Genomic DNA, 27,454 nt, shown 5'->3' on the forward strand with positions numbered 1-27,454 from the left:
CCAAACCCTCCACCTACAGTAGTGTTCACCCCAGTGTCGGTGAGGCTGAAGTTGGAATGTGAGAGAGACCTGTGCTCAGATGGCAGAGAGACTGGGCAAGCCTCTCTACAAACAGATCCGAAGCCACACTGTGCCGTTCACATGTTGATCAGGAGGTAGGTCCAACACCACCTGCCTCAGGAAAGGTTGCGTGCCAGGAGGCTGTGGGCGGGAACGTGTGCGAGCAGCCGGGACACTGAGTAAAGAAACAGGACCTCTCATTTGGGGTTGTGTAGCATCTATGCAGCTGGTAAAATGTCATGGAAAGGTCCTAGAGCCAAATCAGTGGTAGCAGTTAAGACTAAGTGCTAGCCTAACCCTTCCCTGGGAGCAAAATTGACTCCAATGTCACAGCCTTGGTTCGAGAGACCCAACCATAAACTGACTCAAACCTTAAAGGCAGTTCTGGTCTTGGCCCTAATGTACCTTCCGTTCTCACCTAACCCAATTCTATAGCTAGTCCAAGATGAATTCAAACCTTCTTCCCCAAAGCACAACCCAAATCCCAGCTCTGGATCCTAACCTCAATATTGTTATTTCTGCCATAATTCTAATTGACTTTGAATTTATTGACAAAAATCCCCTCAGATTATAATAATCATTTACCATAAACAATTCTTTCAACTATCACATTTCTTATTTAGATTATTCTCTTATAAACTTTCCAAAATAACAATCCCCAGGAATATTATTGTATGCATAAATTACATCTAGTAAGGCTTTGATTTCTGATTGTGTGCAAGAAAATAGTGCTTAGATAAAGTTCCATTCACAGCTCTTAAAAGAAAGCTTTGAATATACTTCAGAATCAGTAGAAAAGGTAAGCTTTTCCTCTTCTTTGATTTCCAAGATGCCTCATTTGGTTACAGATAGATTTCTGTAGCTACAAAACCGGCAGCTGTAACTACTGTGTTTTCTTCCATAGATGCTTTAATAGTGAAGACAATATGTCATGTGGAGAATTCTTGGCTTGGTTGGTGTTATTAACTGTCCAGGGAGATTGTCTCCTCTTCACATAATAAACATAAGGATCTGTAGATATGCTTTTAGTGCCAACATCTCAAGGCTACAGGCCAGAGCCTTTAAATCATAAATACCACACAAATGTCTTGAAACCCAACAACTCAAGAGAAGTCCTCAGGTGCAGTCCTCAGGATGGACCACTCTTTGACGGTCTACAGAGCACAGCAGGTGATGATGTGTTTGTGATGACGTCCCGAGAGCAAGAGAATGACTGCTGATGCATTTATGTTAGTCCTAGACTACATCCTTTACAGGAAATGGCATTAAAAACAACCACCAGAAACATTAACCTTATAAAACCATATCAGGTGCTGTTTCTGCTTTAGCCTCCCCTTGATCATAGTATCTAGCGACTTCAAGAGTACATGGTTTTGAACCAGGGACATGGGTGAAAGAACCTCGTTAGCTTTCATTTCTCACCACAGCAGCATCACGACCTTGTCAGAGCTTTATCTTTCTTGGCATGACTGGCAGCACCTTTGTTTGTAGAGGGCCAGGGAGCACAGGTTAAGGTGCTTTACGAACATACAGTAGTGAGTTGTGTCTGTGCAGTTTCCTGAGAGAGAGAGAGAGAGAGAGAGAGAGAGAGAGAGAGAGAGAGAGAGAGAGAATATGAGAATGAATGAATATCCATAGCGTGGGTTCATTAGAGCATGAGGAAAAATGAGGCATGCCTGGGCTACTGGTCTGCACTGATGTCAGACACACAGTGGGCTCACTTCTCCACATGGCCTACTGGCTTCTTGTGATGCCCTGAGATCCTCACAGGTCCTCTGAAACCATGTTACCTCTCTCAGTGCTGAGGGCAGAGGTTATTTTTTTGTAGGGTCATGGACTCCCCAGTAAATGTATGAATGCCTCCTATTTGTCCCACAGAAAAGTAACACACAGTTGTGTTCATTATGTAATTTTAGGACATTTGTTCACCTATGTGAGCCCACTGGCTTGGTCTTAGCAGAGGAGACTTCAAAGGAAAATGTGTATGGAGTGGCTGCTACTTCTTCAAGAGTCAATACTGCTGCCCACAGTCCCGCCCCTGGCCGAGGAAGGCACATTGGTGATACCTGAGACGGGTACGTACTATCACAGGAAGGCCCGAAACAGTGCCTCCAGGAAGCTGGTTTCATCTGCACACAGTGTCTGTCAGCCATGGGTTTGCAGCTCCCTGTGTGAATGCAGTTGACTTTGCGAGACTGGAAGCCCCTGCCACAGACTGCTGTGCAGGGCTTCCAGGGACCCACACGCCAACATGCCTCACATGGCCCTGAGGTACAGTTTCTTCTAAAGGCAAGTCTGAAATGAAGAAAAAAAAGATAGACACAAGATGAGAGAAGATGCCACTGTTTGCTGGCATTGACCAAGCCCTTTCTCCCTCTCTGAATGTGCTAAAGGCTTCCTCAGAAAACTGATTTGTACTGTTCCTGGCTGGCCACACAGAGTACCAGGGCAATCGGACCATAAAACGACAATTAGATGCTTCAGAATACGGTCTGTTCCCCAGATGCTGAGAATGATGCTATAGTCCCCACATTTTCACTAGATATGCTAGGAAGGCTCTGGAGATTGACAAAGACGTGATGAAAAGGATGAGAGGAAGACGTACTAGAAAATAGTCCATCAGCATGTATTTAAAGCTTCACGTGTCAAACCTATGGGTGTAAAAGAGAAGAAATGAACTTGATGGGAAGAGGACCAGCAAGTGGCCGAGCTGCCACGGTAAGAGGCAGGAAGAGAGAATGCCCTGTGAGATGCCCGTGAGGAGTGCTCACACGCAGGTGTATGCACGGACTATCAGTGGGGTGTGAAGAGACTACAGAGGAATCCAGACCAGGGAAGGCTCAGGTGCTTTACTGATGTCAAGCACAAGGTCTCTGCATCTTAGCGTGCTGTCTAAGACCAAGACCTGAGCTGGGTGTGGGGGAACAGGCCTGTTAACTCCAGCTACTTGGGAGTCTGAAGGAGGAGAACTTAGAGGTCAAGTTCTACCTTAGCTACAGAAAGGGCAAAATTTAAAGTAAGTAAATAAATAAATTCCCGGGGATATAGTTAGTGGTAGATCAATTGTTTAGTATGCACAAGGTCCTAGGTTCAATTCCCAACACTGGTGTACACACACACACACACACACACACACACACACACACACACACACACAAATACACCCACTAAGATATCCCCCTGCTTCTCTGCCATACAGTTTAAAGTAATAATGACATCATTACCCAATACCTGAGCATCTCCCCCGAAAAAAAGATCTGACAAAAAAAAAAAGCCTGGCCAACAAACTGTGTATTCCAAGGAACTTCCAATAAATAAATGGATAGATAACCCACGAATGGACTGTCCTGGCAATCTAGAGTGGATCATTTAGGCAAACAAGAGACTTACTGCCATGATAAGCCACTTGAACACTGTTCACAAGCCTTATGTTGCTGCTGAGAAGCCCTGAAAATACTGCGATCTGAACAAGGATGCATACGCCGGCAACCTTTGTCACAGTGAGTACAGAGACCAAATGTATTTGGAAAGTGGGGTCCAGAACAGAAAAGAAACTGGGTGGCTGCTGATGTTTGGAGAGCCTGTGATGTCAGAGGACAGCATCTCAGCAGATCCACTTTTAGTTACTTTTTTCTTGTTTCATAGGACATATTACCATGGCAGTTACACGTGCAAGGTGGGAGACCGACTCTGTTCCCAAAGATGAATGGGAGAGGCTCCTAACTTGAGATGGTTCACTAGTTGCCTTTCTCTTCAAAATTTGGAAGATATGGACAAGACATAAAGTGTGGGATAATAACGTCTGCCACACAGACCAGAGGGGCAGAAGGCTGTGTAGAAAAAGCCAATTACAAAAAGCTGCCGAGCTGAGAGAAGAACACGCAGTGACTTCCCATTCCCCAGGGATCATCCTGCTGGATCTGCTGGAAGCCCCGTTGCACTCTCTGGTCATTCCTGTAACTAGTTTACACTTTATCCAGCATCTCTTCTAAGGGATGTTGAAATGTCATTGGAAGGGTAAGAAAATGGAGAAACTTAAGACAACCTGACTTGTGAAGAGTGTTACATAGAGTGGGAAGCAATACTTGGACTTGCCAGTAGGCGGAGACACCATCAAAGGGTTTAACTAGGAAACATTGCTATCCTACCAAATTGATTATAAGGTTTAAAAGGAAAAGTCAGGGAGGAATGTCCTGTTAATTTCTTTTGTTTTCCCCAGTGGTTATAAATCTTAATCCCCCAAAGCTGAGTCACTTTGACCAACAGTGCAGACTGAATACTCCCTGACCTTCTCCTACTGCAGAGGTCAAATACCTACAAAACCCAATTGAACACATACTCAAAGAATAGAATCAAGAGGGTAGTAGATGGTTGTCCACAAGCATTAGGTGATCCGTCTTATTAATAAGGCTTTGCCCTCTCTGCAGAAATTCTTCAAAGTTGGCTTTTGTTGTTTCCAATCTAAAGAGACTTAAGTAACTCAAGAGTTCCCTTTTGGTTGAAGGATGAGAGGCCCGGGGAGCTGTTAAAGCAACATGGAGGCCAGGACCAATCGATTAGAGGCTGAAAAGATGCTGAGGGCATCATTTTGAGAGCAGGGACAAAATGACTCGGAACGGGGACGTCCGAGTAAGATGGAGATTATACAGGAGATTATAAGTACAGTTTACAAGTGTATGAGGGCAGTGGGAATCCTGAAGCGACTGGTCTTCTAGCTCGCCTCAGTTTCTCACTTTACCCTCATACCACCAGGTGATGGTGCTTTGGTCGGGGGATGGGAGGTGGAATGAAAAATAAAAGGAAGGTGGCGTCCAGAAAGGGGCACAAGGGATCAAGAGGCTACAGAAATTGAGAGATTAAAATCCTACCGAATGTCAATGAACATGGAGATGATTCTCATACCGTTTACATAGTTTCATGGTGATTTGGAAATATCTAAATATATATGCTTATGAATTCACTTTGATTTCTAAATGTCTACCCCATAAAAATGCAACTCTCTGAGTATAAAGTCATATTCACTCTAAGATGTTCAGGGCAGCATCAGTTTTTAAAAGCAAAAAAAAAATTAAGCAATATACCATCAAAGAAATAGCAGAATATTAAATATCATACTTTAATAGAATGAAGTCAAGGTGTGCTAAGATATAATATGTTTATAATCTATTCTTAAATATAAAACCAAGCTTCAGGAAAATGTTAAAATAAAAGGCTCCATCCATAGACGCTTTTGTGTTGTAAAGATGTCTTTATGACTGCAAATGAAAACATCTGGGATGGTGCACATCTGTGTGTGGTCTCTATCTTCTCAGCAAAGTAGGAAGCTAAGTTGTCTGTTGAGAATGAGGGCAGCTGCTCCAAACATTTTCCATTTGAGGAGAATGGTCCTGGCTTGAAATCACCTTGTGGGAATAGGAAATACTGCTGACTCTACATTGCCAAACCTTACTGGAGGCTCAGAACGGTAACCAAGCCAGCAGTCAAGGCCATTCCACTTTCTTCAGCAGGATTCAGTATGTGGGGCAGTAAGAAAGAATCCGATGCAAGGTGTCCTCTATGACCAGGACTGCTGAGGCACTGCTCACTAACTGTAATTTAAATGGAAGTTTACACGGATGATAATATTCCACTTGCAGATCGAGACACTCAGGTATTGGAGGGTCAGACAATAAAAGAATGATGTAATGAAAAATTTCTTGTGTTGTATGACTTGCAAGTTCCCTCACACTCGCGGATGGCTGAGATGTTATCTTCTAAGGTAGCAGAGCCAGCCAGCAGAGGGAGACTGGCCATCCGGATGCTCTCATGACTCAAGCTCTATTCTACCACCTGTCCACTCAGACTTTCATGCAAAAGAAAAACAGACAGCCCCTTTGAAAACTAAAATGTTTATTTTTATTCTCTGCTAAGTCTCGCTAATATCCAAGTCAACACAGTTTCTAATAGGAATAAATCATTCTTATATATAAATATATTTATATCATTTATAATATATATTTATATATAAGTAAATGCATATATAAATAAATATATATGTTTTAAAATCTATCTTGGGTGCTACATTTCCCACTTTTAGAGTATTTCCTCTTTCTGTCCAACATCCAAATAACTTTGATTATAAATAGTATTTTTTGGCCATATATCAGTATAATAGATGGTACTAAGTAAATCATGATTGAATAGGAGTTTTCAGTGATGAGGAGTGAGGGAAACTAGGAGTAATTCTGCTGCAGCCAGTCCCATCCCCAGAAGGTTCCAGGGGCGGTGCATGTTGCACTGGAGTGGGGTCAGTACCTCCTCCTGTCCTCACAGTCAGAGTTGGAGCTGTTGTGGGCACACGGCATGTGGTGGTGCTGCATCCTCATGGCCTGGCCCATGCAACGTCCAGGACACTAGAAGAGAAACACAGAACAGTGTCTCAAGTGCCCCAAATGCTCAGCTACACCATGTGTCCTGAGAGCTGGGCCGAGGTGTATCAGCCAAGGACGAGTTACAGGGATGATGTTAGAAGCTGTCCCCATGATGAGTTAGAAGAGGTGGATCACAGCTCTGTAGGCTCACCCTCTCCCCAATCCTTTATTCCCTGAAGCTCAGGAAGAAGGGAGAAAGGTGGGATCAACTCTGAACTGATTAGGCTCACGTATGGAATGGATATATTCAAAACAGTTAAGTGGAGGGCAAGTTGGGTTTTCCTGCTCTGAGCAAAGACGGAGGCACCTGTGCCAAGGCAGGTTCAGCTCCAGGAGAAACAATTCAAGTCTGGTTTGCAGCCCTTGAAGTTTTGCACAGCCATAACGCCTGTTAATTTTCCTCATTGTCGTATTATGCATGGAAAAGCCTTTTACATTTTTATTACTGTCTAAGGAGCTCCCCAGTCAGGGCAGAAATGTTTGGTGTACGTTCTAAGTGTACTCTCTGATTTTGCTTATTTTTCTTACCTTACTTAACCCATTTCATACAATCTTTTAATCTCATAGTTGTATTTCTTTGGGATTTAAATCACTTGCCATGTAATTATCAACCATTTAAAACACACATTGTAATGGCTTTCAGATTTGCCACACCACAGCCAAGTTTGGAACATTATCGTCATCTGTCACAGAAACCCAATAGCCCTCTGCAGTCACCCCTCCACTCCCCGGCCTTTTGTTTGACAGATTTACCTACACTAGACACAACAGTGGAGTCCTGTGTCTGTCTTCCATTATTCGTCCCAAGACTCTCAAGGTCTGTCCATGCTGTAGGATATGCCAATCCCACATTCCTTTTAGTGGTATTTGTTGGACTAACATGCCAGACCTCAGACACCTCTGCACTTGCCTCACTGTGGTGGCGGTGGTGTTACTGTTACCTGTGTTGTCTCCACTGCTTGGTTATCATAAGTAGCTAGGTTATCGATTCATTGGTAAATGTTCACGTGGTGTTTTCACTACTCTCGGATACACACCTAGCAAGCAAGCTGCGGGGTCCTCCTCAAGGTCAAGTTCAACTCCCCAAGAACCTGTGGATCATTTTGCCATGGGGCTGCACCACTTCACCCCGCCTACAGTCCCGCAGGATCCAGTTATGCATTTTCTTATTGAACTATCTGGTTTTTAAGCCAGTGATACAGAAACTACTGTAAAGTGGCTCATCATTGTGGTTTAAGTTTTCATTTCTTTAATAACCAATGATGAGCATCTTTTGATGTCCTCCTTGACCAGTTATTGCCTTTAGTCAAGAGATGTCTATTTAAACCCCTAATTCATGCTGTAATTAGATTGGGTGAGAGAGAGAGAGAGAGAGAGAGAGAGAGAGAGCTTTAACTATTGATGTATTTTAGACATAAATTCCTTTTTCAGAGATGTGTCATTTAAATATGTTTCCTATCCTATTGGTTATCTGTTAGTCTCTTGTGACATAGAAGCTTCAGTTTTGCTACGAGTCAAGGTATTCATTCTTGTTTTATCTATGTAGTTGGTGTTCTTTGTAAAGTAGCACTTCCTATTGAAGTGTTTGAAGAATCATGTCGATTTCCCCCCTACATTTTATAGTGGTGACTCTTAAATGCCTTTGATGAATTTTGTGGTGTCCGTATTCCCTGTAGGCACGGAACATGACTTCGTGTTTTTCTGTGGGTGCACAGTTGCCCTGCAGCATTTGTTAAAGATAATTTCCTGTGGTTACTGGTAGCACTGACCACTGACAGGAAACAGCTTAAACAAGGAAAGGCTCTCAGAGGATCAGGAAGCAGGAAGGATGTCTGAGGTGAGCTGGCTCTCTCCCCTTTCCTTTTGTATTCTTTCTGGAACCTCAGCCCATAGGATGATGTAGCCTGCCTTCAGAAGAAGATGCATCCCTTCAGTTAATCTCTGGAAACTCTATCACAGATACATCTGCAAGAACCCGTGGCCTTTTGTAAGTCAAGAAAGTTGGAAACTGAGGTCAACTATCACAAAATAATATTGCTTTCTTTAGTAGATGACTTTGTCAATCTCACCAAGAAGCAATGGTTTCATTTTGAATTCCATTCTGTTTCAGGGATATATGTCTGTTCTGTGTTAGATAGCACTGTGTTGTAGAAAGCTTTAACATCAAAAGTTTGGGTCATATGACTGATTCCATTTCAGAAGACTTGGTTTTGATATTATGGGTTATTTTTACTTCTGTTCGGATTTTAGGTTAGATTTAGCTTGTCATTTGGTAAAGACTGTTGTGAATCTTTAGACAAATATGCAGAGTGTTGGTATTAGCAATATCATGGCACCCACAAATGCAAGAAATCTTCCTATCACTTAAGATTTTCTTTTAATTCTTCGAAAAACATTTTGAAGTTTTATGCTTCCTAGTTTCTTCAAAACAAATTTTATTTTTTTGGTTTACTGTCCTTGAACTTTAAAGTTACTGATGGATTACCTGGTTCAGTGCTGTAATTTCACTCCAGATCCCATGTCTACTCCTGCCCTGATGGTGTACTGTCACTCCAAACAAACTTGCATCCTAGTTGGCATAGGATGAGAGAAGGCTTACCCTACCTCCTATGGTTTGTCTTCCTGAAAGATTTTTGTCTTTATTTGTTCTTAGAATAAAGATAAAGGTCAGAATCATAATAAATTACAAAAAAAGTTCTGCAATTTTAATAAAAATTGTATTCCACACATAAATTCATTTTTGGGTCTTTATAGTGCTGATATTTCTATTCAGCACAATATTAGGTCTTCCATCTGTCCAACTTTTCATTTATTCATTTTAATAACACTTCAATCTTTTAACATTTTATGTGTATGAATGCTTAGCTGACATGTGTGTGTGCACATCACTTGTGTGCCTGATGCTCACGGAGGCTAGAAGATGACATTGGATCACTCAGAACTGGAGTTATCAGTGGTCGTGAGTCATTATGTGTATGCTGGGAATCAAACCTTTGTCCTTTAGAAGAGCAGCCAAGGCTCTTAACCTCAGAGCTATTTATTCAGCCCCAATATGATATATATATATATATGAATGACAGTGTTTTTCTAGGTAGCCTGGCTGGCTTTGTATCACAGATTAGCTTGAAATTTGCCATCCTTCCACCCTTCTATACTCATAGATCAATGTCTTGCTCAGCCATCATCAGAGAAATTTCCTCTTATAGCAGCTGGGGACAAATACAGAGATTCAAAGCCAGACATTATACAGGTGAGAGGTTTTAGAATACAGTTCTAAACAGGATATCCCCATCAAATCCCTCTCCTCAGGGACCCCTGAGGAAGAGGAGACAGAAAGAGTATAAGAGCCAGAGTGGGTGGAGGACATCAAGAAAACAAGGCCCTGAATTAACATGGTGGACGCGCATGCACATGCTCAGAGCCTGAGAGGTGGCGTGCACAGGGCTTCCATGAGTCTGCACCGATGAGACCCCAGAGCTGAAGGAAGTGGACACATCCCTCCATCCCCAACCCAGAAAATATCTCCAACTGACAACAACTGAAATTTCGTTTTTACCATAAGAGTCTCACTGGGGAAATAAACTACTTTTCAGGCTGCTACTTTTCAGTGCCTAGCAGGGAATGGCCAAGAGCAATTGTAATCTTCAGAGGTTCCTAGTCTCATAATACCATGCCAAGGTTTTGCACCATTTTTATTTTATTTTTTATTTTAATTATTTTTTTCTTTTCACCCTATAGGTTCTTTGTTGCATATATTATGGCGTCCAGGCTGTTTGTTTGTTTGTTTGTTTGAATGGGATTTCTGAGTGTGTGAGCAAGTGAGTCTCTGTGACTGGGTCTGTCTCTTGTGTCTTTACTTGGGTTCCGTTCCTTCTGTTTCTTTGTTTTATTCTCTTCCGATACGTTAGTTTTTGTTTTATCTTATTATATTTTATGCATTATATTATTATACCCTAGAAGCATTTTGTTTTCGAAGGAGAGACAGAAATGAGGTGGCTCTGGATGGGAGGGGAGGTGGTGAGGCACTTGAGAGATTGGAGGGAGAGAAAACTGTAATTAGGATATATTATATGAGAGAAACATCTATTTTTAATAAAAGGGAAAAAAGCTGTGACCCGTTAACAGTTTTAAGGTTTCCAATACAGCATTGTTAGGTATAAACACATATTTGCGCAGTGCCACCCCCAGAACGTATTTGTCTTACATGACTTTGTACTCTTTATGATTACCTCCCATACCCCAGTCACTCAGCTACTTAGAAGTTCGACTCTCTGCTTCATGAGCTTGGTCAGATTCATGTATAAGTGGAATAACGGTCTTTGTCTTCAGTGCCTAGATTACCTCACATGGTGCTGCCCATCGAACTCATTCATGTGGTACAAACATAGTATCTCTCACTTGAATATTGAACAAATACTTTAAGTTAGACATTCAAAATCAGTTTTAAAGTTCATTAGTGACAAATTGCTGGTCACAGATAACACAGCTAACCATAAGGTTACCTGGCTTCCGAGGTCGGTAGCCTGTTGAACGCACGGCCGGACAGAACACGGTTTCCTCCCTAGCGGCCTGTCTTTAGAAGCACATGCCCTTGGGGACACCACCTGCACAGTCCCATTGGCTTTTGTCTGCTTGCACATCACTTGCCGACTGTGAGATCCTTCACCACAAGACACAGAGCACTCTGACCACATGCTCGTAAACCACCTAGGAGCAGAAAACTACAGGACCTTAGAAAAGACTGTCGTGAAAGCCCTTGTCTGGCCAAGGTTGGACCCCCAGTGCAGGGGAATATGGGGGAGGGCAATAAGGGGAATGTATAGGGGGAATACCCGTATGGGGGAGGGGGAGGGGAGGGGATGGGGGCTTATGGACAGGAAACCGGGAAGGGGAATAACCTTTGAAATACAAGTAAAGAAATATATAATAAAAAATTTAAAAAAAGAAAAGAAAAGGCTGATTTGTTGATCCTAACACTATGGTGGTGTCAGGGAGTCACATGTCTCTCCAGGACAGCATAGGTGACTCCCAGTCTTCCTCCTCCCCTCTCCTCAGTGACAGCAGTGTCACTAGGTAAAAAGAACCAACGTAATGACGAGTGTGCCACCTGGGAAGTTTAATGGAGAGTTGTCACTGTGCACCCCAAAAGGTTAGGTCCCCTGTGGACTCTGTGCCATAAGATATATGCTTTCTGCAGGGTGACTCTTAGTGTGACACGTTCCATTCAGAAATGACAGTAGTTACTAAAAGATAAGGCAGCTCGAACGCCCGCAGCACCAACAGGCCTTGAGAGCATGCCTCAGAGCAGCTGTGACGGAGCCTGCCACAGTGCCTGCTTCTCACACCTTCTGAGGCATGGGCAGCCACCTGCTGTGTGGACTTTGGCATAGGACGTGCACGTGTGCGTGTCACCGTTGAGGCCTTTGCATATGCGTGTGTATATGGGTATATAGGGGCTCACTGAGATGTAAGAATGTGTTGGATCTCCTGGAGTTGGAGTTACAGGTTGTGAGACCTGTGGACATGGGTGCTGGGCACTGAGACCAGCTGGAGCAGGAGTTACAGGAAGCTGCGGGACCACGGATAGAGGTGCTGGGCACTGAGATGAGGTTCTCTGCAAGAGCGACAAGTCTCTTTATTGCTGAGCTGAATCTCCAGCTCCTGACTCTCCATTTTTTTTAATCAGAAAATTAGGGCTGAAGCATCCTTCCTGCCTCACAGATCTAAACTAAAAAATACAAAAATACCTCTTTGTTCATTTGTGTGTGTGTGTGTGCTCCTGTGCATGTTTGTACCACGGGTGCGTGCATGTTTGTGTGTGTGTATGCATGTATGTGTGTGTGTGCGTGTGTGTGTGTGTGTGTGTGTGTGTGTGTGTGTGTGTGTGTGTGTGTGTGTGAGAGAGAGAGAGAGAGAGAGAGAGAGAGAGAGAGAGAGAGAGAGAGAGAATGAGTCTTGGTCAGTTTTCTGCTAGGCTATGTGCGACTGTGTCATTGGCTTCACCTTGACACTTTGTCTGAGTACAGCTACTGAGCTATTATATAGTCCAAATTACTATGCCTTTTGTAAATTAAGTTTTTATATTATTTTATGTGCCTGGGCATTTTGCTTGCATGTATGTCTGTTTATCATGTATGTGCATGATGCATGTGCAGGCCAGAAGAGGGTATCAGAGTCCCTGAGGCTGGCCTTTCAGATGTTTGTGAGCTGCCATGTGGGTTCTAGAACTCAAACCTGGGACCTCTGGAAGAAAAGCTGGTGCCATTTCACGAACCCCTATTGTACCTCTCAAAACCAGCAAAAATTAGTGTGCTGTTAAGAAAGTGACTGCACATACATACCTTGCTGGGCAATCTCGGATGTTACAGGACTGAAACCCAGCCAGCGGCTTCCTGTGGGAACCACACAGGGCTTCACTCACTTCCTGCCCACTGGCCATCATGCACTGGGGCCTCTGAAGCCGGACTCCCAAAGGGCCACAGGTGGCAGAACAGTGTGTCCAGTTACCAGGTTCCCAAAAATACTCTGCAGAAAGAAAAGGAAGTGTCACCAACAACCCCAAATAAGAAAGGATGATTGCTGGAGACAACAGGGCTGAAGACCACCGTGAATTGCTCTGGGATTAGCTACCTGCCTGCATTTTCAATAGCACAAGCAGAGAAAGCCATTGCACAGTGTGAGGCTTACTTACTTTTCAGTAACTATTGTACTCGCTGGCCAGAAATAGTGGCTAAAATGGGATCCTTGGAGCACAGCCTGTGGAATGGCCATTGTAGGTCAGCTAGATGTACCAGAAAAACCCAAGAGAAAGGGAGGAGGCCTTGAGCAGCCAGCCCTTCCCCAGCATTTTCTAAGCAGAGCCAACAAGACAGGGAGGAAGACCTCTCCAGGGGATGCCTTAATGCCGTCCACTTTCCAAAAGCAGGTCAGGCAGAGAAATGGAAGATGATTTAGCAGGAGGACCAGGGACCAGAGGTTAAGCAGTAAGGTGAGATGCTTTTGAGTTCTAAAAGGTCATTGCCTTTTCATTAATTCTTAACCCAAATATCACACCCGTCGTACATAAATAATTTGCTCTGGAGCTATCTGGAAAGGTAAGAATGGGGACCTCCTTGACAAGCAGAAGCCAGGCAGTCCCAGGAATCACCACTTTCGTGTTATCCTTCCCTGCCGACACCGGGTAAAAGATGGGGTAGGACACGATGATGACAGGTTTGTGGAGGGCTACAGAAAACGTCAAATTTCCCTGCAATGATCATGAATAATTGATAGCTACCAGCTGTGTCCACAGGATCTCTCACAGGACGGAACGGTTTAACTTATTGTTTTCCATTCTGAGTTTTGAGTTTAAATTGTAAATGGCATCATTTGCAGAGCAGAACCATAAATCGTATCTCTAGTTGTAGTTTCAGAATTTTAGTTTACTTAGAAACAGATTTTCATCAAGATGGCCCTTTACTGAGACTCTCCAAGGTGAATAGGTACTGGGTTAGACACTTTAAAAATGTGTTTTTTTTAATTGACTCTTCCATGTTCTGTTATGAAGTTACAGAGGCAGAGAGAATGAATGAAACAAAGTTATTCAGTGTCTGTTTTGTGTTAGGGAGACTGGGATCCACACATGTCTAACTCCGGGTCTCAGTGCAAGACGGGATGCAGTGCCTTACTTTTGAAACACTGGGTTTTTATTAAAGTACAATTCGTGTACAATGAAATGCTCACATCTCAGTTTTATGAGCGTCACCATTGTGTGAACTCCTTTAACTATGATCCACAGTAAGGTGCCGAATTTTTTTTATCACCATTAAAGCTTTCATTTGCCAGTCTCCAGTCAGCACCTTTCCCTTCCCAGGCAACCACAGGCTTTTTAACTATCAGTATGCATTAGCTTCACTTCCTTCTGGGGTTCTGTGTTTGTCTTCTCTTGCTTAGTGCATTATTTCTGGGATTCATTCATGTTGTTGGGAATATCAATATTGTATCTTCTTTTACTATTGAATAATACAGTTTTTCAATACACCACAGTCTTTCACTCTGCTGTCAACAGCTATTGTTTGTGAATAAGAATGAACATTCATGTACAAAGTGTGTGTGTGTGTGTGTGTGTGTGTGTGTGTGTGTGTGTTTGTGTGTGTTTTCATTCTGTTCGAGTGAATAGCCTGTGAGTAGAATTTCTGGGCCAAGGACAGGTATATGTTTAATTGCAAAGGGCCAAAGTTTTCCAGTGTGGTCTCAGCTCAACACCATATGGCAGCTTTAACTGAAATATTGCTTGCTGAAATTTAATCAATGTTTTGGTCTATTCTAGTAGGCATGAACTTGAATCTCCTGGTTTTGACCTGCACCTCCCCCATTGTCTCCTCTTTGTGTAGCAGTTTCCTCCAAGGCTCAGTGAGACCTAGATGCTTAAGTCTCTGAAAACAAGCAGGTGCATAAGACCCCTCCTTCACCAAGGCTACATAAACAATGTAAGGTCTGCCGTGGAGATTCCCATCAGTCTGGCTGCCTGAAGAGACACTCAGACCTGTTGGGCTGCCTAAAAGTCCTGCAGTGAGCTCCAAGGTTCCAGCTGACATGACTGCCGCCATGCTGGTGTGAATTTCCTGTGTCACAGCAGCTGCCTTTGAGGCATTTCTACTCCTGCATGTAGCTCTCCCCACACTTCTGTAAGTTAACTCTTCTGTTCACTATGTTGGACTTCATTGGTGTCCTTCCTTTGGTCTCTTGTCATTCTACCCATAGTGAGTATCCTTTCTGGAGATACCCCTTCATCACCCTGCTGCACTGAGGGCTCCATCTCATCTGTTAGGTCTAGACCTCCCCAGAAGGCCTGTCCTGATTAGTCTCCAAACTTAGTCACCAAAGATCATTGTATACCCCATTGCTGTGATCATCTCATTCTTCATGCCTAACTATAGAGACGTATACACATTTATCTGTTTACTTATTTCTTGTTCATCTTTCCTACCAAAAGGTCAAATCCATACACACTGTTCTGTTCAACCTGAGTACAGGGTATGCCACATATAAGTCATTGAAGTAACAATAGTTAACCTAACACATAATTCTCTATAAAATGCTAGCCCAATTGGTCACTGAAGGGCTGGCATACTCTGCAGAGTGCACATTTAAGTGTTTATATACACTTCTGCATAGGTAGTTTCTGAGCCTGGGTACAAGGTGCTAAAACAATGTAAAATGATCCCAATAAGCCAAATGTTGTCTACAGCAAACGTTTAACCTTACAGTACCACTGGCATCATGAATTTCTACTTTTTTATTAGTTGCAGAGGGTCTTGTGATCTTCTTGCTCATGACACATGTAACATCGAAATATTGTCTTCCATTCCAATTTCTCTCACTGGAGGGACTTTCTTTCTCTTGTCAGAACAAATGTCACGGCATACACAAAAAACTTAAGGGACACTTCTGGAAAGAGGTTGGGCTGTTCTTCAGCAGCACCCTTGCACATTGGCCACGCTTTTCTCATGATAGTCATTACACTGCCTCAGAACTGTTCACGAGTGCGCCCCGCTTAGACTGTAAGCTTCCCAAAGACTAAGTCATCTGTAGACCCCCAGTCCTAGGAGAAACAAGCACTCAGCACATATCACTGAATGTTCAACGAATAAATATTTGACTGTATAATAATAGTAGCATTCCATCTAAAAGAGAAGAAATACACAGCTATTTTAAGTAGTGATATCATCAGTAACATGTGGTGCAGTGTTAATGGATAGTTTAACATCATTTCCCCTTCCTAGCCTCTCCCTTGCATCTCAGGAAGTACATCTTAGAAACTACACCTTCTAGATGCCCTACGTGGATGATATTCTATATGACATATTGTGTAGCTGCGAGAAAATCCTCAAAACTTCAAATTCCCAAATGACGCAGATTTCATTATTCTACATAATAAAAATGTGTGGCCTGAGAGTAATTTCATTTTGTCCTTCAGCTGTCCCAACCTACTTGTGAATGGAAGAAACAGATATCATCACCAGTTTTCTTAACTATCTTTCCTGATTTTCTTATCTCTACCTCACTCCCCTTGGTCTTCTGAAGAGGTTTAGAAGCTTGGAACACCTGGTGACGTTCTTTCAATCGTGCATGAATGCATACCAAGCTGGCATGTATGTGAAATTTGTGTGCGAACAGAAAACTGAAAGATTTGATGCCACAACTGTTGAAGAACTTCCCCCTGTTGACATTTAGATGATGACAGTCTTGAAACTGGAAGATCAACGTCTCCGTCATCACAGATAATGATGTGTTAGGGATATGATTCCCATGAGTTGCCTCATTTCAAAAACTGTCCCATTTTGAAAGGAATAGATTGAACTACCAAAGACTGATGGTCAAGTAAGAAACCTGAGTATAGATTCCCGGGTATAGATTCCAAAAAAGCATAGAAGTTGCTCATAGACAGCAGAAATACATGACTCAGAAAGGAAATAGGTAAAAAGTCAAAATTCTAGACCTTGAGGCAGAGACTTTCCTGTTGAGTTGTTGCTGTTTGCTCTGTTTTTGGATGCCTGAAGCACTCGCTTTCTCTGTGCCTTAGGAAATGCAGTCTTACTGCCCGGTTCTCTTCGTTCTGGGGAAACAATGTGTAGCACATCTTACTGATCGAAAGCCATCAAATTCTCAAATTCTTGAAGACAACTATGAAGAGGAAATGAACTTTTCCTAATAGAGTGATGTGTGTTCATGGATACCCTTATACAGGTGCTGTGTGGGTGCTTGCCTGTATGCATGCATGACAGAGTGAGGTGATAAGGTTGTGTAGAATTATGTACTTTACTAGAATGTGGCATTCCTGCATGCTTATAAGGTCAGCTTTTCTTACAAGATAGGAAAAAATACACCCATCACTATTAGTAAAGGAACTGGAAGAAGCAGATTGGTTAGACTGAGCTCCTCCCCATTCCAGGAACTCTGGAACAGGAGGATGAGCCATGGTCCAGAGGAACTCATCTGGTGATAAGATTGAGATTTCAGGAAGGTTGTAAAGTTTGAGCTTCAGGGTTGAAGGATAGTGGAGAGAAGCTAGTAACCGATCCCTCAGATAAGTGGCTAGCACCGGGAGCTAGTTGGCTCAGTGGGATTCAGAGGAAGGTGCTAGCAGAACTGAGCCAACTGTACAGTTTAGGTCTCAGTATAAGCAGAGAAGAGGAATTAGCTGAAGGCCTTTGAAGGGAATATGAAGAATTCATTCCAGCACTGGAAAACGTTGATGGGCTGCCAGAGTTTTCAGTCTTCGGGTGCCTTTGAGAAGATAAAGGTGGTCCTGCAGGACCAGGAGGACACCAGGAACAGAACTGACAAAGACGCTACACATTTTGTCTTTAGTCTAATTCCTCTGTGACTTTCCAGTTTCCTAAATTAAAAAAACCAATAACCACGTTCCGCTCCATATTATTCTAAATGCCAGGAGAGTTATTGGAGGCCAACATTCTCTCTGAGGAGAGAGTGGTGGCCCACACCTATTGTCACAGCTCTTGGAAAGCTGAGGCAGTAGGATGAAAAGTTTGGAGACAGATTTGGCTACCTAGCAACATCCTGTCTTTAGAAATCTCCAAATCCCAAGTCATAAATAAGTGCCAGTGTTGTAGGACAGCCGTTCTGACTTCCAGTTGGGTCATCTGCATCTCTTTGTGTGTCTAGGCCTCCTAACTGCTAACAGGGAAGGTTATGAAGAAAGCTCTGATATATGACTCTTAAATATCATGCTGGACCCTCCTGTAGTCCAACTTGATTCATTAACCAACATATTTAATAGCACTCGCACCCGGGTTAGGTGCTGGAGAAAAAGAGATGGTAAACGGTCTCCAGTGTCCATCTGATTGACTTCTGTGGTTTATTCTCAACTCATTCCAAGCTCTAGAGGAAACAGGGGTGTCGCTGGTTGAATCTTACAGTTCATTTTGTTGAAAAGAACTGATGAACTCCAAATATCACACCCAGGAGGAAAAAGAAAGCAGTCTAACATCCTGTGCTTGCCATTGGGGCTGAGGCGTTGAGGAACTCTGGCATGGCCTCCCCCATATAACACTGTAAAGTTATTCTATACTTGGTTGGCTGCCATGCTTCATACTGTGCTGCTTCCTCAGCACTGCAATGGAAATATCAGATGCTTCCTACCTCTGAGGGGCCTATAATTTTGGTTAAGGAACTAGATGCTAAGGAAGGAACTCTTGGAAAGCAATATGTGTCAGGATATGACAGGTATTAAATAGAGATCATGGAGTTTCTCTTTTTCTTTCTTTTTCTTTAATTTGGCAAAGTATTCAAACAGTAGGTAGGCATTCCAGGGGCCTTCTGAGTTAAGGTGGTTGGTGTTTGTAAGTGAAGCAGTGAAGGACATTTCTTAGAGAGAGAGAGAGAGAGAGAGAGAGAGAGAGAGAGAGAGAATGCATGTTTAGGTATGTGTGCATGCATGGGTGTTTCACAGGACCGGAAGTCATCTTGACCAAAACAGTCCTCATTACAGCACCCACACACAATCAGGGTTGAGAGCTAAGCAGACATAGAGGCAAGATAGGGATAGGAAACGTCCTAATTCTAGGCAGAAAACCCGCATTTTACTTAAGCAGAAGAGTAGCTTTGGAGTCCCCAGCTTCCGAGGAAAGAACTGCTATGGTAGGTGTTAGAAGTGACTTTAGGTAGGTAGTGATGGCTGGGGAAGAACTTTGAAATGCCCATGCTGTTCACACTGTGACTCCAGTGTCAGCAAATCTGGACCCTGCTCTTTACAAATTGCAGGACACGGGGAACAATTAGGATGGACACTCACCCAGCAAGCGGAGCCCAGAGGTTGCCACTGCTTTCCCAAGAGCATTGGTGGCTGTGCAAATGTAGGTTCCTTCATTTTCGAGGGAAGCATTCTGCAACAACAGGGATCCATTGAAAAGCAAGGAAACATTGTCACTCAGAGATCCTCCTCTCTTCAACCAAGTTACATTAGGCTGAGGGACACCTTTGGAACAAAAACAAAGATGACAAAGGCAATTCCTTTAAGAACAGGGCCACAGAACCATGAGACAAATACCATTTAGTCTTCGGAGCACAAGTCAGGAAGTGGGCAAGTCACAGCTAATAGGAAATGGCTGGCTCTGTTCTTATGGCATGTGTATGAGGAATCGTGGTGCAGCAAAGGCCTGGCACCTCATCAGTTCATGGATTACGTTAGGGGACAGGAGCCAGTGGGACTGCCTTAGTCTGCGAATGGAGGTGACCTTGAAGTTAGGCAAAGCAGTGGGAAAATGATTATAAAGGGGGAGTTGGTGAAGCTGAGAATTCCTACTAAGGAGTTGGTACCAGGAAAACTTCAGAAACACACACACACACACACACACGCACACGCACACACACACACACACACGCGTGCACACACACACATGCACACTCATGCATGCATGCACATGCACATACATGCACAAGCACATATGATCCTTGGAGAAGCAGATTTTCTTCATTAACGAGCTTTATTAAAAAGTGTAATTTTAGAGAACAAGAGGAAGTGGGACGTTTGAATCTGGGTCAGTGAGGCAGAGGATTCAAGGAACATCACAGGAGCCTGGACACAGAGGAGGATGTAAGAGCTGAAGAATTCCTTCATCCACATCTTCATGAGTCGTAGCATTATGCTTAGCTATTTAATCTGAGAACAATCTCACTTGCTTCTTAAGGATAAGGGGTGCCTCAGGTAGTGCCTGGGACTGAACTGCTAGCTGGCTTGAGGCATGGCCTGTCCTAAAGCGCTCGGGGTGAGAAAGCATGCAGTGGCATTCTGAAAAGGTCATTTCATTACTATTATGACAAGTGCAGAGTGCCTTGCAGCAGGCAGCAGGCAGCAGGCACCGCCCAAGAGCCTGGTGGCATTTTCAAATTCTTATAGCCACTCCTCCTTCCTAGAAGGTGGTCACTGTGTGCTCCATCTAGCTAAGGACCCTGCGAAGCCTCGGGAATTCAGGGTTAGCTGTTCCTTCCACTATACAAACATGGCCATTCAAGTCTCTTAGGGCTTCCACAATCATTCACAGGCAAGCACCTACCACACACATGAACATACATACACATACAGCACATAGTTAGGGTGTAAGATGTACTTGTTTTAACTTTTAAATAGTGCTAAGGAGCAAAACAAACCAACCACTCCCTGTCCTTGCCAGAGAGGACAGCGCTTCCAAATTGACAGCAGGGCTCCATGGCTAGTGACATCATCATACAGCTCATTGAACATAGAGAGGTCGAGCTGGTGTGCCTACATGGGGCCTTCACCCCCAAGTTTTATTCTCTTTGGTATGGGAGGTTCTCTTCAGGCTACCAAAAGGGAAACCTGGTCACTAACTCAGCGACAAGCCCTTTGACACACAATTTGTCCTGCCTGCAAGGATTACTGGGGCAATGGTGGCATTGAACTTGTGGGAGTGGCCAACCAATGTTTAGTTTAACTGGAGGTCCAAACCACAAGATAAAATCCATGGCCTATACTACCTGGATAGCTAGGCCCAGAGACCTAGGCCAAACAAAACACAAAACAAAACAAAAAACAAAACACAATGACATGATTTCTAATGATAATCTGCTATACTCATAGATCGGTTCCTTGTTCAGTCGTCACCTGAGAGGCACTGGTACCTTGTTCAGTTGTCACCAGACGTCAGATGGAGAGAAAGTCTAAGTTGGTGTTCTCCATGGGTTTTCTCACCTCAGAGATAGGGGAATACCATGGACTAAGTAGTGGAAAGATTGTAGGAACAGAGGGGATGGAGGACACCAGGAGAACATAACCCACCAAATTAAGCAGGGCACGGATGGGCTCACAGAGACTGGAGTGGCAGGCACAAGACTCCAGTCTGCATATAAGTTTTGACTGTGGGTCTCCTAACAGTGTGAGGAGGTTTGTGTCTGAGTCTTTTGTCAGCATTTGAGACTTTGCCTCCCACTACCTTGTATAGCTTTGAAGTGAGGGCTTTCGCCTTATCTTACTACATCTTGATTTGTCATGTTTGGTTGTTGTCTCTTGGAGGCCTGCTCTTTTCTGAAGGGAAACTGAGAGAGAGTGGATCTGGTGGGGAGAGAGTATGGGTGTGTGTGTGAGGACTGGGAGGAGTGCAGGGAGGGGAAATTATTGTCAGGATGTATTTGTGAGAGAAGAATCTATTTTCTTAAAAGACTTATCAAAAATAAATCCATTCTGGAAGAAGAGGGAACAGGACGTCAAAGCTGCTGCCTTGGGTGGGGAGGAGGTTACTGCTCTCATTCTCCTCTATTGCTTTGTTAACTTTGGACGCCACCCTGGATTCCACAGCCTTAAGTGTAAAGGGAATTCGAAATAAGAACAGGATTGTTATCATGTTTAGATACAACAGTCGAGGGCTCCAAACCCCAAGTCTGAGTTGGTTGCTCTTAGGGATTTTATCTCTAATCCCGTGGCTTTGAATAATCTGAGTGTGATTGGGGAACTTTAAAGCTCTTACCTCAAGATTCTCATCCTCTGATTGCACCATCAAATGGATGTAATATAACCACTGGCATGAAGGGGTAGCACAGATATGACTGAGTTTCCAAGTTAGAGAACTTTAAAATAAGATGCTTATATCTGGATGGACCAATCCTATCCTGCGTCATAAGATCAGGAAGTGAAACAGCGGTGGTACGTGATGTAAATCTGGGTGGTGCAGGAAAGGTGAGGCCAAAGAAGCAGTCAGGGAGATGGAACACATATGTGGGGCTGGCCCTACACTGGTGATTTTGAAATGAAGGGATCCGAGAGCCAAGGAATCAGGTGGCCACTAAAATCTGGGCGTGGCTTCCAGCTGACAGTAACAAGCAAGTAGGCCCTTGAGTCCGGCAATGAGAAGGAGCTAAATTCTGCCAACAACAGGAGGGAGGTGTATCCCCTGAGTCTCCAGACAGGAATTAGCCCTCAACAACACCTTCATCTGACCTTTGCCCCTCTAGATAGTTCAGTCAGTTCAGCCACACTCCCCTGACTGACCTACAGAACTGTAAAATAACAAATTAGTGTTGTCTTCAGTTTATTGGTTTATAGGAATCTGTTACAGCAGCACTTGAAAATGAATCCATCAATAAACGTTACACCGTGTTGCGGAAACTAGGCTGATCCTAAACAGGTGCATGCATATTTTTAGCTTTTTCTGTACACAAAAATGTAGAATAGTCTAACTTTCCTAAGGTCATAGCTATTAAATACAGAAAACGAGACTCAGAGCCACATAATTACATTCAGAACATCTCTTAACCAGAGTATTCTGGTAGCTATCCTTTATTAATAAATTCTCTCCTAGTCATATATTATAAGTAATATAATACAAGGATATAGTAATATATCCTAATATACATTAGTTATTGAGTGCTATCACTTAAAGAAGCTTATGAAACTTATTTATCTTGTTTCCACCATCCTACTAAATGACTTAATTTTGGTAGGTTTTCAATTGTTTTCTGATTTATTTTAAAGAGTATGGGACTAGAGAGATGGCTCAGTGGGTAATAGTGTTTGCTGCTTTTCCAGGGCTCCTGAGTTCAGTTCCCTGCACCAATGTCTAGCAGCTCACATAACTTCATCTTCACGAGTCTGCTGCCCTCTTCTGGGCTCCAAGAACATGCGTACATATGTAAACCATGCACAGACACATACACATAAACAAAAACACATCTTTAAAAAGAAACGAAGGTGGGGTTGGGGATTTAGCTCAGTGGTAAAGCGCTTGCCTAGCAAGCACAAGGCCCTGGGTTCAATCCCCAGCTCTGAAAAAAAAAAAAAAAAAAAAAAAAAAAAAAAAAAAAAAAAAAAAACGAAGACTGGGAAGACTACATTTTATTTCTTTAAGGCAAACAATCATATCGTTCGAGAGCATTCTAATTTTATATCTCCCAGTATTTACATTCCTGATCCAATTTCCTTGTCAGTGTTTATGGAATAACGCTGAGTAATAACTTCAGTAGCAGGAACTCTCAAGTAAATATCTGTCTCTCCCAGATTCATACACGTAAACCTAACCAACCATGAGTACAATAGATTACAAATCCTTGAGTAAGAACCTTTCCCAAGAACACATATTAACAGTGCTCTTCCCAAGACTGGATTGAAATGAAGCTGGGATACTGAATACTGACTTTCAGACCCCTTCCCCACAATGATTTTTCCCTCAGCATTCTGATGTGGCTCCAGCCGACAGCCTCTGAATTAGCACCAAGTCCCTGGGAAAAACCAGCCAGATTCACTCACCTTAGGTGTCCCTGTGCAGTGTCCTACCCACAGGAGGCTAGTGAAAGCAATACTACACCTGAGAAGTCAGAGAAGTTCTTTGGGGCCCAATATTATTAATAACTCTAGCTTTCTAAGGAGGACAAAGCCTTTTCTTTCAGAGTGTCTTGGAAGGCTTGGACACCCTCTTTATAAGGAAGAGCAATATACCAGAAATTCTGAATTCCTACTGCAATCCAAATGATCAGAGGAGAGGAGAGCCCAGGAGCAGAGCGGTCCCTCATCTGCAGATCTTCAGTGCCCATTTTCAAGCTGTTGGTGCTGACAGCTACCTTGCTAGTAGAAAGCAGGCCCGATATCCTGCCTTGCTTCTGATTGGTGCGGACAGAGAGGTCTGGACAGTTTAATTCAGTACCAAAACCAAGGAGGGCCAGACAAGTCAGAAAATGGGTCCTGAAACTTGTGTAACATCCAAACCCTGGAACTACCTTGCTTAGAGACAAACACAGTTGACCGGAAGCCTCTGTGTGACAAGCACATGAGGCTGAGTCTGCAGTCAGTGAAAGCCTGCAGCTGCTGGGTACACTGCACAGCAGTGCTATATGCAGTGAGACTTTCGATGTGGAGTGACAAAAGCCTAATTGCTAAGGAGACAACGCAGGGCCTTAGCACCTAAACCCATCATATTTTCCAACGTTTTCAAAGGGTTGAAGAGACCAGAGGAAGCAGGCCGGATTCTTCACACTACTGCACTTTGCAGACTTTCAAAACTACAAATGTCTACTTCGTGTAGATAGCTCTGACATGTCAGAACTGACCTAAACACTATTTGTTTAACCTCAAAGGCAGACATTCCCTCAAGACTCACAGCTCTGAAATATCTGGCAGTCTGTTTCCACAACTCTGAAATCGCTTTTGGAAGGTGAATGTTGTGGGGAAAAGTTCAGCCCTTTAGAGGCTGGGAAACATGCGCTGCACATAGTCTGCACCTCAAGGGCGTCTTTAAAATAGTCAGTGTTTAAAAAACAAATTTCCTCCGTCCTTGAAAGGCCATGAAATACTCCACACTATAAAATCCCTGGCTTATGCAGACCGCTCTACAATGCCAGCTCTTTACATAGGATCCCCGAGTATTTCTGCTATCTGTCCTTGCTTCCAGCAATTTCACAATATTCCACGAGTCTTCCTACCCCCTCCCCTAGAACAAATGAAGGCCTAAACTAATATTGCCTGCCTCCAGGGAATCATAAAGAAATGATGCTGTCAACATATACGGTAAGAGATTTACTGAACACAGAGTAGGCAACAACAAAGGGAGTTGTCACCACGAAATGTAACAATGAATAAGAACTCACAGCATTGGCGTCCAAGACAAGACAATAAAATGACTACAATGAAGACTACAACTTCAGGACCAACCAGGCAGCAGAAGTTTGAGGAATATCTTTTAGAGCTAACTGCATGCCCCTTTGTCCTTTCTGGAAATGAAAGGCCTAGTTATCTTGGAGGCTACACTCAGAACTTCAAACACACAGCTTCAGCTCTCGCCATTTGTGGAACTCTCTTGAATAGATCTTGACGTACATTCCCTTTCTAGAAATGATGTCACCAGACTGGTGTTATCAGTACCCCCAGAAATTTGTGCTGAGGCTCTAGAAATCATTTGGGTCATGGCATCTATCCCCCCAACTCTGTCATTAAAGGTCTTTACCCAAAGTTTTCTAAAAGTTTTCTTGCGTCATGGAGGAGGCTGTCACCAAGTTCTCTGCATAGGATGGTCCAACCTGACCTCTCAGGACACTTGGCTTCTGCCTCAAAGATTGGGCAGTGCTTCCCAACTGCCAGCCATAGTCTTTGATCTGCTGGAACTATTCTCCAAGGTCTCATCTATAGGCTACAAAGTGTTCAGGCAACTCTTCCATGTACTGTCTCAGGGCTAGATCCCTCCGGTAGTTCTTTGAAGAACTTCGTGCAAAGTCAAGGGCTTGTTCCAAGTGGACACAGTGAAATGAGGTGTTGCTGAGCATGCCGTTGTGAACACATGACATTGAACATCTGCCATTGAGCGTACTGAACAAACTACTGACTCCGAGTGTTGAGCACAGGGAGGAGAATCTTACACAGAAAACAGTGGGTATTCCTAAGTCTCAGCCACATGAACAACATTTTGGTAACTTACTCACCTAACACCGGCCTATAGGTAGACAAACTACCATCCAATTTTTAGAAGCTGCACGCTAAAAGAATACTTATCCAGAGGGCATATGCTAGGATCTACAGGGGGATTCTGTCAATATGCCCAAACAAAACAAAACAAAACACCAAAAACCCAAAACCGCCACCGCCACCGCCACCACCACCACCACACACAACAACAACAAAACAACAACAAAACAACAACAAAAAGTCAGTGGGAGGGGGATTTTTGAGAGGAGGAGTCATTTTAAACAAGCTCTACTCCTGCATTTTTACTTTTCAGATATTTTAAGGATTGTAAATGTCTTTCTAAATCACTGTCTAAAATACAGTAAGAGTATATATTTCAAATCTATAAGTGAGGTAAAATTATCCTTAACTTATCCTGAACCAATGTGTTCTGTTCATAAGATAGGAATGGGCAGATAATCCTCAAATTTTATTTTTAAGTCTTCTGAAAAATCACATATAAATATTTGTAGGTAAATTTATTTTGGTAAAGATGGTTCTTTTCCTCCCCGTTCCCTTCATTTCCTTTCCTTTCTCCTCCACCCACAACTCTTGCTTTCATCACAGAGATCTGTGACTTAGAGACATCTCAGAGTCATCATGTATAATATAACCCAGTAGTCAATAGGAACAAGAACTGTAGGGGGGATGAGACTGTCTTAGGAATTTGCCCATATAATCCTGCATCACCACAAATATTTTCTCAAGATCATTTTCTGAAAGAGGTATTATTCAACTCAGTAAAGAAAGCTAATAATTTGGCAAGTCAGAGAAAAAATTCCTAGGTATATGCCAAAATATTTTAACCTAGGCAGAAAAGACTGAAATTAAGAAATACCTTTACATTTTACAATATGAATCTTCAGAACTGACTATGATCCCAACCATGAAGGGCTCAGCACATCCTCACTCATCACCCAGAACACCAAGCATGAGAATTCATTCCAAATGAGGCCCATATTTCCTACTAATGGCTTGCACATATGGAGGGATGGTTAAGTAGTATGTATGTAACCTCTACATACTATTTTTCTACCCTCTTTTACCAATGGGTAGCAAAGGCAATGACAGAAGTATAGGGCTTAACCCTACACTACTGATAAGCTTAGACTTTCTAGAAGTGTATTTTGGAAGTGATGTATTAAACATTATATACATTCTAACACCATATAAAAGCACAAAAACATTGACTTTCTCATGACCTATTTGGCTGATTTTTGTTATGGTTTGTTTGTTTTTTTATAAGAAAATAACATCAAAATGTAAAAAGTTCTATGCACAAAGATGTTTATTTTATTGCTACATATAATGGTAAACAAACAAAAATAGTTTCCAAAATTAAGGGATTGTTTTACTTAATCTATACTCACTGTGATGGTTTATTCATGCTTGGTACAGGGAGTAGCACTATTAGCAAGTGTGGCTTTGTTGAGTATGTGTATCACTGTGGGTGTGGGCTTTAAGACCCTCATCCAAGCTGCCTGGAGATCAGTCTTCTCCTAGAAGCTTTTAGATGAAGATGTAGAACTCTGAGCCCTGC

General features: G+C 42.9%; 1 protein-coding gene across 1 annotated transcript in view; it reads right to left on the reverse strand.

Moving 5' to 3' along the window:
- Positions 1–587: 587 nt before the first annotated feature.
- The window catches only part of Adamtsl3 (ADAMTS like 3), a 291,589-nt gene continuing 264,722 nt past the window's right edge, over positions 588–27,454 (reverse strand). The window contains exons 24-30 of the mRNA XM_032893300.1: positions 19,267–19,449; positions 16,951–17,067; positions 12,812–12,995; positions 10,973–11,177; positions 6,355–6,452; positions 2,126–2,355; positions 588–1,554 (exon numbers count right to left, since the gene is read on the reverse strand). Coding sequence (XP_032749191.1) covers positions 1,493–1,554; positions 2,126–2,355; positions 6,355–6,452; positions 10,973–11,177; positions 12,812–12,995; positions 16,951–17,067; positions 19,267–19,449 — 1,079 coding nt within the window. The 3' untranslated portion in view covers positions 588–1,492. The remainder of the gene's footprint in view (positions 1,555–2,125; positions 2,356–6,354; positions 6,453–10,972; positions 11,178–12,811; positions 12,996–16,950; positions 17,068–19,266; positions 19,450–27,454) is intronic.

Source organism: Rattus rattus, chromosome 2, assembly GCF_011064425.1.
Source record: "Rattus rattus isolate New Zealand chromosome 2, Rrattus_CSIRO_v1, whole genome shotgun sequence".
NCBI classification, from domain to species: Eukaryota; Metazoa; Chordata; class Mammalia; order Rodentia; family Muridae; genus Rattus; species Rattus rattus.